The sequence below is a fragment of the Delphinus delphis genome, chromosome 5 (genome assembly GCF_949987515.2).
Source record: "Delphinus delphis chromosome 5, mDelDel1.2, whole genome shotgun sequence".
Lineage (NCBI taxonomy): Eukaryota > Metazoa > Chordata > Mammalia > Artiodactyla > Delphinidae > Delphinus > Delphinus delphis.
Window position 1 is genome coordinate 73,084,451 of NC_082687.1, and position 12,444 is coordinate 73,096,894.

At 36.2% G+C, this 12,444-nt stretch overlaps 1 protein-coding gene across 6 annotated transcripts in view; it reads left to right on the forward strand.

The window, feature by feature from the left end:
* Positions 1-12,444, forward strand: part of ATP8A1 (ATPase phospholipid transporting 8A1) — a 236,037-nt gene that overhangs the window by 173,551 nt on the left and 50,042 nt on the right. For all 6 annotated transcript variants that reach the window (XM_060012624.1, XM_060012626.1, XM_060012628.1 and 3 more), the window contains 2 exons: positions 6,736-6,919; positions 7,012-7,122. In XM_060012624.1, coding sequence (XP_059868607.1) covers positions 6,736-6,919; positions 7,012-7,122 — 295 coding nt within the window. The remainder of the gene's footprint in view (positions 1-6,735; positions 6,920-7,011; positions 7,123-12,444) is intronic.

Below are 12,444 nucleotides of genomic sequence, written 5' to 3' on the forward strand. Positions count from 1 at the left end.
GTTACTGTATTTCTTTTGTGCTCATGATCTTCTGTCTTATAAATATTCCCTGTGAGACTATTTTTCCCCATTTGCTCTAGTGGGCAGTAATGTTCCTTTTAGGGGAAAGGTGAAAGCTGGGTCCTAACTTGAGGCAAATTTGGAGACAGGGTTCAGTCTGAGCTTAGTGAATCCCTGTTTTCCCCCAGTTCCTTTAGCCAAGCACTGCTCTTGCTAGAGGCAGCCACATTGTGATCGAATTGCCTGAGTGAGGTAACATTCAAGGGTTCCCAGCACACCCATATTATTGGCACCTGTCCCTGCCTGGCTTCATGCCCTGAGGTGTACCAGAAAGCTCTGACTTTCCTCTTCCAAGGCATGAGGTGAGAATTTTCCTGAGGTTTTAAGCTTTAGGACATTGAGGATAATCCTGGAATTGGTGTGTTTTGTTTTTCAAGCACATTATTTTGTGGACTTTGAGTTTCGACAGGTTCCAGGCCTAAGCCAAAGTTCGCAGTTGCAATGAGAGAGGAGCCCCTTCGCTCCATCCAGCCTGGTCTCAGCCCCCTCACACTGGTCAGCCTGGGGTTGCACAGGGTACCATGGAGAGCAAAAAGTACAGCTGGAAAGCTTCTCCCACCTGATTGTTCATCTATGGGCTCTGGCACACCACTCTTTCTCTCTATGCCATTTACCTTCTAATAGTCATCCATCATTTCCTGTTTCCCCAAAGGTTTATCACAGATTTTGTGTTAACTGATAATTGTGACCCTGAAATCTAGTGAACTCCTTTTTCAACTCATGACATCTTCAGGGTTTTATTCCAATTTCTGTCAATAGTCTGTGCTGCCACTTTTTCCATCTTCTACTAGGTATTTCTGAGAGAAGGTTCCTTGGAGAAACCTATCCACGTAGGAGAGAATTCAAAAAAAAGGCAAGTGGGGGATGGAGGATGGAAGGAAAGAAGGGCAAGTTGATTTTATTTAAGCCTAAAGAAGCTCCAGCCTTTCGTTACCTACCCAGAGTCATGGGAAAGGGGAAGAAAATCAGTGCCCATATGGTCCCCGAACAGATATGGTGAATGGGAAGAGATGGTGGCCATAGGTCTTACCACTCTGAGAGCCATGTCACCATAGGGCAGAGCTTAAAGGGAGAAGCACTCAGCCTTCTTGAGTGGATGTGCTTCCTAGTTGGAAGCCCACCAGTCCTATCAAGTGAGGCTCCCTAGACAAAAAGAGGTGGCTGGGCCTTGTCCCATGTTGGAGAAACTTCTGTCTCTCTCTACCACTCCTGTCTTCTTAAAGCGAGAGTCCATAGAGAAACCCCTGTTATATAGGCTCTTAATATTTTCTGAGACAGCGGCTCAATAAAAGTCCTTAAGTAATAACTCTTAGGGGCAGAAGGAGGGTTCTGAGATCTTCTACTCTTTTTTCCTTTCTTCTCCTTATATTCTTCCATAGAAATTTCATCACATAGTAAAGGAATTGAATAAATGGAAATTTTGCAGGAAAGAGAAATTCATCTAATTATCCATGATGCTAAGATTACAACTCTTATTCATGTTTGACAGTTCACTGTTAGAAGGCAGTCTGCTGTGTACCTACAGTATAGAGGAACTATGTAAAGGATTATTGGATTCTTCAGGCTTTCTCAAATTGAAGGTTTGTGACAACCCTGTGTTGTCAAATGATGGTTAGCATTTTTTAGCAATAAAGTATTTTTAATTGAGGTAGGTATATATCTTTTGAACAGTCCAAATTAATATTTTTAAGGCACTGCTACTATATTCTTTTTTAGTTCCTATTGCTTAGAGTAGTCTGCTATGTGTTGAGTACAGTGCTGGGTCCCAGATAATTAGATGGATGGATAGATGGGTAGATGGATTTTTTTTTTTTTTAATGAACAGTACCGCTGTGGCAAACTGTTCTATGGTGTGAATACTATAATAAAGATTTCTTCTAGGAGTTTTCTTTTTAGTGCCTTAAACGCACTAAAGGTCTGTTTGCCAATTAATAGTTCAGGATGCCTTTGCACACACACATACGTGCATATTCCAACATACGCTGTCAATGTGATCAGTCATTATTTAAAATATTATCTAAACCATTGAAACGGAAGTTTACCTATAACAACATAAATTCCACAAAAGAGAAGTTTTGCATCTAAAATGCATTGCAAAAGGAAATCTTTTTTAAAGATACTTTCTTTTTTTTGCCCTGTGGCAAGGCTATCTGTATTTTGTTTCTGTAGACTCAATTTCCCTGTATTATAAATTCCCCTTGATGCCTCTGACTTCACAGTGTGTCAACAGATGTTGCTTTTGGAGACTAGGAAAGCACTCACTCATCAGTCATTTGAATAACACAACTCTCTTACCTAGAAGTGGGTGAATGTTTCATTATGTACCCTATGCTAAGAATCATTTTTAGGATTTGCTATTTAAGTGGCTGTTTTCATTCCAGTAGTAAATTGATGGTGAGTTTCTGGAAGTGTTACAATATTTGCATAAATTTTGGTGCATGTAACACAGATTTTTTTGCTATATTTAACTCCTCCTCAATTCAAAACTTTATAAATGAGCCTACAAATTTTAGTTCAAAGAGTTAAGTAAGATCTCATAAATTTTTCTCTTAGGTTTTTCTCTCTTTTTGTAATTTCTTTATTAGTCAGCAGAATATGACTCAATGGGGAATAGACTGGTATTCACAAAGAGAAAACTTGGGAAGTTTGTTGCAAAGGAAAGTAAAGCAGATGCCCCACTAATGATCCTGACCTCTAGAGAGTTAGCAGGAGCAGTCCTCAAGCTTCGTAAATACAGGGGCTCTGTAAATACAGGGTCATTATACAAAGCACTTCAGGATAATTAAGAAATACTGTGTTCTTCTATGTTCTTAATTTTTTTTCTAGATTTACTTTCCAAAAGCAACTTTATAGTAACTTTTAAGTTTGCAATATGTTTTTAAGTTAACATATTATCAGCCTCATTTTTAATATATGTGTGAGATTTTTCTAGGTTATTAACCTAAAAACACAATACAGTAAGATAAATTATTGTACTTCTTTTAGCTACCTATAAAAAGTCCCTTAAAATATTCTTTATTATGTGACTGTGTATATACACACACAAATAATCCTTATCCATATTCCATTCAAAAAGGTGATTCATTTAGCTAATCCCATTAAAAGGGTGCAAAATGAGGCTCATATAAGATGGGCCACCCTATATACTTTCCAGTTTAAATGGTAAAAATTTCCAGTACTCCAACCTAATGTTCACAGGGCAGTGAGAGTTACTACATAGCAAATAAGAAAAATAATGAATAACACGTGCAGAAACTGCAGCCAAGATAATATCTGAAAAGCATATTGCACTCAGTGTGCCGCTAGGTTGTATCACAAAGGACCACCCTCTGTTTGTGGAGCCACAGGGAAGAAAACGACTTTATAGCAAATGCTGGATGTTTAGTCCTTTTCCGCAGAGGCTCTGACTTCTTCCAAAGAAGAAAGAGCAACAGTGGAAGAGAAGAGAACCGTGAATAATTTAAGTCCTGATGCAGACCCATGGGTGGTTAAAAAAAAATAATAATCTAGGGTAGAAAACAGAGCACTTTTATGATGTCCCTGAGTTATGCGTTGGATCACTATTGATATTTGTAAAAATTTAGGTTTTAGACACTCTCAACCATGGATGTGTGGTTCTTGATAGGCATTTGAAAGAATTAACTTGTGTGGTAAGGTTGTTCTAGACTATTCTGGAAATTGTACAGATATAGAAGCAAGTTTACAAAAGTCAAGAAAGTAAACTGGGCTGGAAGGACATTCTTTAGTGCATGCCTGCACTTTTGCTTCAACGAGTCGACTTGGTGCTTACTGGGAATCTGGGGGTGTTTGTTCCTTAATCTGTTTATTCCTGTTGTACTTCTTAAAGTAGTCATCACTGAATTAAATGTTTCATAAGCCACCAAAAAATAATCTAACCAAAATTGTTGCTAGGAGAACCAGATATAATGCTATAGAAAGACTTCTTGAGTTGCTGAAAAAATTGCTGTTGAATCTAGGGATAAGATAACAGTAAACTGGGTGGAGGGCATCATTATATTGTAGTTTCCACTAACTGAAACAAACCATGGATTGTGCCTCGTGAGTGAGGTTTCTGTAAGAAAAATATGCAGAATTTCAAACACAAACCCCTTTGCAACATATGGTTCTTTGCCCTACATCACAAGCTTATACATTTATATTTTGAGTTAAATGTTTTAAGTACGTATATTTTATGAATTCTCACTTAAATCTGACATCTTTGTTTAGCAACCAACTACTATTTCAAACCCATCAGATACCAAGTCTTCTACTGTTTCTTGAATCTTCTTCCAACCCAGTTGTCTACTTGTATCTTGATAATGGAAGCAGATAACCCTTGCTCGTGGCAGTTGCAATGTAATTTTGGGAAGTTTCTCACTACATCATCGTCTTTTTAAAAAAAAAAAAAGCAAGCATTGTTCTCGCCTAGAGAATTCATGCTCTGCTTTTAACACCTGAGTTAGCCACATCCATAGAGTTGGTAAAAATCCTCAGCCAGTTTTAATTTGGGGGCATTGAAAATTGCAGTGTCAAGCAGAGAAAGCAGTAGTTGGTTGTAATAGCCATGAAAAAAGAAAACAAAATTTAATCCAGCTTTTTTCTGATGCTTCTTTAAATCATTAATATTAGCTCACCGTGCAGAGATTTTATCCTTTATTACACATTCAGCTTATGAAAAAAAACCAAAATAAATACCAGTGTTTCCCATGATCCCACGGTTTGACTTCACAGTGTACTTACATTGTGAGCCTGTTAAGTTGTAAAGGGAATTGGATAAATGTTTTCAAATGCTTCTCTCTTTTCATGCCCATTTCCCATTTGCTTTTTAGATCATTTCTTGGTGAGAATTCTTTTTTGACATTTACTAAATGTCAGCTATAGTCCATGTTTAAAACATTGGCCTAGAGCCAGTGGGCTAACCAATTTATATTAGCCTGTTAAGAAAAATTAAATAAAATGTGAAAATGAAATGAAAATTGCTTTGAAGAAAAATGAGGGCTGACAGTGAAAAAGCCCATTAATGGCCTGATACTCATCCATTTTTTGCTGTATTCACAGTTGTGTCATTTTGTACTGTTGTCATTTTGTGCTGTTGCTGTTCTTCCAAGGGAAGAATTAAAAATGATTCTTTCATATAGCAGCCATTTATTGAGTACCTACTCTGGATCAGCGCTAAGAATACAAAGATGAGGAGCCTGGTTCAGCCTGCAAGCAACTCACAGTCTAACACAATGATTCTCAAACTCAGACCAGATCTGTTCTTGGCTGAAGGCTTTGAGAAGGGCAGCTGGACCTCCTAAAGGCACATATTTGTGCAGAACATCCACTGCTAGGAATTTTCCCTAAGGAGATAATCAGGGAAATGTGCAAAGATGGATTGAGTCTTCCAGAGTCATGATCTTCATTTCTAAGTTGAATAATAAATGATTTACCAGATGTTCCAGCGGATACTTACTGTACTTAACCTTGATAAAGAATTTAGCTCTGGGTTATTGCTCTTGTCCACTAACATTGTGTATATTAGTTGTTTCTCAGTAGTTCATTACTATCTTAATAGTTTACTGAGCCAGATCACTGTTCAGTTTTTCTTTCTTTCTCTCTAATCGCCAAGGTAGCATGGATACTAGATTAAGTTAATCACGCCAATGCATATTCTGTCATTGAACTCTTCTGTGAGTGTCATGGTGACTGTTTCTCAAATTGCGTTTAAAAGTCTGTGATAAGTTGCTCCAAAGTTAATACCAAATAGGATTTTGGTATGGATGCTGGTGTTCTCTGTTCCTGGTCCACCTTTGTATAAAAGGTTACTTGATTCTACTTGGCCATGGTTAGTAGCTTCGGAAGAAAATTGAGGCACGTGAGCTGTGTAATCAAGCGCTTGGTATTTACTTTGGTTGATTCACCACGGTGGCTGAGAACAAGTTGAGAAGTTAGCTAATTCCCTACTGTTAATTTAAGTTGTTTTAAATGTATAGTATATCATCTAAGATCAGCTTATGGAGGCTCAAAACTTTTATTTTCAAGGTATAGGAGAAGAGTTAGTGTTTGGACTACCATTCAACAGCCTTTCTGGCCTTCTTTTTCATTCAAAAGTGAAGAATTAGAAGTTCTGATATTATTTGTTAGGAAGTAATGGAATTTCTGAACTCAAATGTCGTTTTTTAAAACAAATTTATTCACACATTCTGGTAAACTAGTACTTAACAAGGCATTGTAGCGTCTATCTGTCACCTAGAGTTTTGCTTCCAAGCCTTTATTTTTCCTTTAAAGTGGCAAACCAGGCTCACAGAGAACTAAACATTTGTAAACCTAAGACTTATCCGTGATGATTTTTTTTTTTTCTTTTTTTTTTTTTTTGCGGTACGCGGGCCTCTCACTGTTGTGGCCTCTCCCATTGAGGAGCACAGGCTCCGGACGCGCAGGCCCAGCGGCCATGGCTCACGGGCCCAGCCGCTCCGCGGCATGTGGGATCCTCCCGGACCGGGGCACGAACCTGTGTCCCCCTGCATCGGCAGGCGGACTCTCCACCACTGCGCCACCAGGGAGGCCCCCATGATGATTTTTTAGAGACCTATTCATTTGTCTCTTCTGCTGCTTTTATGCTTCAAGACAATGACACCTTAAAATTCCTTTTTTCAAAAAACAAAATTGATTAATAATTTGTTCTAATTTAAGGGTTTCTCCTCTTCAAAAATCTGAAGTTGTTGAGATGGTTAAGAAACAAGTTAAAGTCATAACACTTGCCATTGGTGATGGAGCAAATGACGTCAGCATGATACAGACGGCACATGTTGGAGTTGGAATAAGTGGCAATGAAGGCCTTCAGGCAGCTAATTCTTCTGACTACTCCATAGCTCAAGTAAAGCACCATTTCTGTAAAACACATTGTTTGTCTCTGTCAACTGACACTATGAAGAGGAAAATACTAATTTTTTTCCATTCTTATTTTAGTTCAAATATTTGAAGAATTTGTTGATGGTTCATGGTGCCTGGAACTATAACAGAGTCTCCAAGTGCATTTTGTACTGCTTCTACAAGAATATAGTCCTCTATATTATTGAGGTAATCCCAAGTTCAGTTTAAAAATCCTTGTCATTTGCATATATATTTGAAACTTTTTTGTGTGAAGGCATTTCCTTATCATTTTAATTAATCCTTCATTTGCCCACTTTTTATAACTTCTAAATATGTTAAAACAAAAAGTTCATCAGCCATGGAAAATTATGTTGAAATTGTGGCTAAAAACATACTGCTTTGGTAAGAAATGATGAATTATAATTGCTAATGAAGTAATGTGTTTGGCTTTTAAAAGACTACAAACTATGTAGCATTTTTTTTTTATAAAGTTCAAAAACATACAAGAGAAGACAGTACACTGTTTAGGGATGTACACAAGCAAAACTGTGTTTAAAAAGAAAAGGAAGGGAATAGTGGACATAAAACAGGCTATCAGTTCTACTAAGGGGTCTAATCAGGAAAAAGACACAAGTAGTTTTGCTAATATTGGTCATCTTGTAGTTCTTATTATGTCTCAGACTTACATAATTATATACAAGTATTCTTGCTGTTCGGGCCTGTTTTGGTTTCTGAGTTTGGTAGGTAACAAGAGTCTAGATAATGAGGAATTTGTCTAAAAATTATCAGAATAATTCAGTTCCTGTGTCAAAGGAATTTCTATATTCCTCTTCATGTACACACATAACATCATTTTTTAACATGAAAAGTTAACCTGGGTCAGGAATATCACTTTTAAAAGGATGCATTTTGTTCTGCAAACATGTTTGCAGTACCTACTGGATGCCAGGCACCAGGCTTAGTTCACCAAGTACAAAGTAAATCAAGCAAGGTCCCTATCCTCCAGAAGCTTGCCAATAGAAATGTAGAACAAGCCACATGTGTAATTTTACATTTTCTGGGAACCACATTAACCACAAGTAAAAATTAAAGCCCAAATTAATTTTAAATTATATTTCATTTAACTCGATATACTCCATAGTATTATTTCAACATGGAATCACTATAAAAATTATTAATGCAATATTTCACATTCTTTTCTTCATACTAAGTGTTCACAATCTGTTGTGTATTTTACACATGCAGTATATCTCAGTTTGGACTAATCACATTTCCAGTGTTCAAGAGCCGTATGGCCAGTGGCTACCCCCCTGGATAGCACAGCACCAGCAGATGAATAAGTAAACTGAACACTCAGGATGTGATAAATAAGTTATTTATCTTTTTTTTTTTTAACATATGACCATTTTATCATCAGAAGCTATATTTGTAATACTTAAACTCTAGGTGTTACCAGTTTCTTTCTCCTCTTGCAGCTTCACAAAGCATGACAATGAGCTCTCCATAGCTTGTTAAGAAAACCCTCCATCTTCCAGTCCTGTCAGAGGAACTGCCTACACCCTCATAAATCTGCCCTGGGGTCCCTTACAGATGTTTGTTTATGCCACCTTGCCCTCTACTCTGTTGACTGTTTCTACACATCTATCAGAAGAGACACAACCTAACCATATGCCATGTGGAAATAATATCCCATACTTCACACCACAGAAGTAATACCATAAACAAAACAATCAGTAGACTCCACATTTCCCTTATTGATACATTAGTTGGGAACTGCTGTATATTTGCTTCAGCTGTTCTTTATGCCTCTGTCTGAATGTTTATCTCCTTAGCAAAATGTTGATTGAGCATAGTTCTTATTATGAGTCAGACTAATAAAAATAAAACTTAGTTTTGAAGTGTACAGGCAGTTTTATTTATTGGTCACTAAAAATCTATAATTAGGTTGCAACCCATTAGATAAAATAGACACTTTAAATACTTGGAAACATAAATAAGATAATCTATGAATTTACTTATTGTTCATTACTGCTGAATTTGGTCTGGAATAGTCTGTGTTTTGAAGCAAACTGCACTTCCAAAATAGCTTATGAGATCATACAAAATATTCTTTTTGTTTATATAAATTTGTGATTATTTTCTAATATAATTATTTGTAATTCCCAGTCCTAACTTTTCTAGTTATATTTTCTTCTCATCCCAAGACACTGACCTTCAAAAGAATATCCATTTATAGTTTATTTACGTATACTCTTGAAGGTACGAGGAGTTTAAAGCCACTGGCAGCAACAAATCTGCTTACAAAGTATTAATTTTGTGAAAAGAAATAAGAGTACTCAACTTGCCACTTCTTAAATCTATTTGACAATCAACAATGAAGTGGTCAAAATTATGTCTAATGGGAGAAATAAAATATATTAAACTCAAATGAAAAACTAAATCTGCATGCTCTGTTTCAAGTCCAGAGTTATGTGATTTGTGGTTGATTGGCCCTAAATTTTACTAGGCTTTGAATTTAAAGCCTCTTTGAGAGATATTTAACACTGATCAGATTCTATACATGTTGAAAGGGAAGCGAGTCCTAAACTTTACTGGAAATCTCATTCTTAAGTTATTTTTCTTTTAACAGTTTATGGAAATGTATTTTGAATATAATTCAACTATCTTGGAAATGAATTGACCTCTTAAATCAATTCCCAGATACCCAACTTTTGCCAGCTAAAACAAGTTCTGCAGATGTTAATGGCTCACGTCAATACTGTGAATGAATAGACAGAAAACACATCATTGAATGTCTCTAGTGAGGACAACTGCCAGTCTCGAATCTCCCCTTTCAGTTTTTTGTGCTGTTCAGGCGTGGGAGCAGAATACTCACTGACTATTTGTAAGCTGCTGTTTAATATGCAGAAATGCTCCATCGGGGAAATGTCTGTGAAGTTTTAACTGCCACGCCTCTACTAGGACATGGAAGTTAGAAAATAATACCAGGACAGGAAGGTCTGAAGTTTCCTTGCTAAGAAAGGAATGGTACGGAATGCTATGGGTTTTATAGATTATCTGCAAAAACTGCTTTTGCCATTGCCATACTGCCGGGAATGTCACTATCTAGCTACTCCATTGCCATAAATTACAGTCAAACAAATAAATACGGATTTGGCAGGTGGCAGTATAAAGCACTTGCTTATGGTGGCTGCCCAGCAGCAACCCTAGGTGTTCATTGAAATTACTGACATTTTCTAAAGAGATGTTTTTTTCAATTTCTCTGAAACATCTGACTCCTTCCTAGCAAAATAAGACCTTTGCTTTCAAATAATCAGTCACATCCAGGTTTTCCAGGAAGATCCCAAAGCAGTGTAGCGTTTCTAATTTCCAGAAGCTTTGATTAAAGTCAATGAGGTGATACTTTCCCAGCAAGTTGTGCTGGGATATGGATTTCCTGTGACTTTAAATAATTTAGATACCTCCCCAGAGGGGCTGATGTTTTCTTTTTGCATCCATGATTTTGTTGAGTCAAAGGAGGGACTTTTATGTGTTTATAGTAATTTAGGTGTTGTTTTATTAAGTATGGGCTGCGTTTCTAATATATCTTTTAACTACAAATCTCAGACTAACTTGAAATCAGCCTTCTGGTAGACTTCTTCACTGTTAAAAAAACCTCTTTTCCTTTAAGATTTGTAAACTTCAATGCCAAAATATTTGTATGAAGATGTGTACTATATTGGAAGGATCAATTCCTATCTAGTCATTTCTCCTTTTTCAAAAAAAGAAATTAGAATATTAGCTTTCTAAAGTGCAGGAAGAGTATTTCTAGAAACATGTTCACATACCTTTCAGTAGGAAAAATGAAATGGTAAAAATGTGTTGATAGCTTTCCACTTAACAATGTGTGCATTTCTCTCATAAAACCTTCAAGTGGTGCATTTTAAAATAAACTTGGACTGCGAGCATGCTGGTTTATTTGCAAGTTATTTTGAACTGGAAATCTCATGTAAATATCCATTGATTTGAGGGAGATTCCTGAATTTCAAGCTCATAGTGGTGTTTTAATCAACACCAAAAGTTACGTACAAAGAGGCCAGGAGACCATTCACATTTACAAATGTTTATTAACACACACATTTATTAACATAAATTTCTCCTATTATGCAGTATTGATGATTACCAATGCATTTATAACTATAAGCTTTGAGCCAAATCATGCCCATTAGAGGAATTTGGTATGCATGCAGCTTTGGCTTTCTTCAGACCAATGAAGATTAGACTGTATCTTCTTAGACTACTAAGGCCATAACTGAAAGTTTGTGTTTAAAAATTCTTTATATTACCATCATACCCTAAGAAATCTGAATGCCACAATAGATCACAGTCGCCTTCAGGGAGAACATTACCATCACCCAGAGCATCACAAATATGTATTTACATAATCCACATCTCAAAAAGGCCAAGTGTGAAAACACAATAGATAGCGTTGAAGTCTGTCTTGTCCATTGGTGTCTACTTAATGCTTTAAAAAAAAAAAAAAAAGTTTAAAACTCAGCAGCACCCCAAGGAATAAGTTTAACTTATGTGAGGATGCTAGGTTCTTTTAAAGTTTGCATGTAGCAGTGAATGATCTGGCTCCTAGCAGAGGGCACATGTTCAAATGTTTTCTGTAAATATATGTAGCAAAGCAAGTAAGAATTTCAGATTTACCTCTGATTTCTGTGCTTTTGTTCTTTTTGTTGTTAATGTGTGTTACAAGCCTAACACAATTTGGACTTATTTTTCATGTGCTATTGCTACTTTGTTCTCTTTTCCATCTCATGAAGCCCACATTGGTTTTTATATACGCTCAGTCATTCCTTTCCGCTATAAAAAGGAAAAAGATCAATGTGGGTACAGAAACTGTTCATAGGGAGGCCAGCCTGGGTACATATTGATAAATGGTGAATTTGTAGCAATTCATGCTTCCATAATGAGGTTAAATGAAACGTGAAGTGTAGCAAAGTCCCTGCAACTCCAATTCAAAAATTCACTTGACCGGCATGTCCAGACTGCTGTCCCCTAACTGGTTTTCGGTGGTGGTTGTTATGTTTTGGCTTTGTGTTTGTGTTTATATAATCTCATTGTTGGACCAGACATTTTACTCTTCCAGATTAATGTGATTTTTAATTACATTTTATGTCTGCTTTTAAAAAAAATAATTCAGGGATTATTGATTTACTGATATTCACTTTAATTTTCCATTTGTCTTAAACATGCTGGAGAAAGTTTCCCTATATTGCCCCTTAATTTTGTAGCCAAAGTTAAGCTTTCAGTTTTTAAGAGAACTGCAAAATGTATAAGAACGTGTTGCTCTATTAAAGATTTGTTTTTAATCAAAGCATAAATTTAAGCTACAAAGTATTTTTATATAAAGAAGCACATTTATTATATTAAAAAATATATTTTAATGTATTCAAATTTTGCATTCTGATGGCTATAATTATCAAGAACCATAAAAAAGAAAAAGTTATGTTCTTTGACCCATTAATTCTACTTCTAAGAATT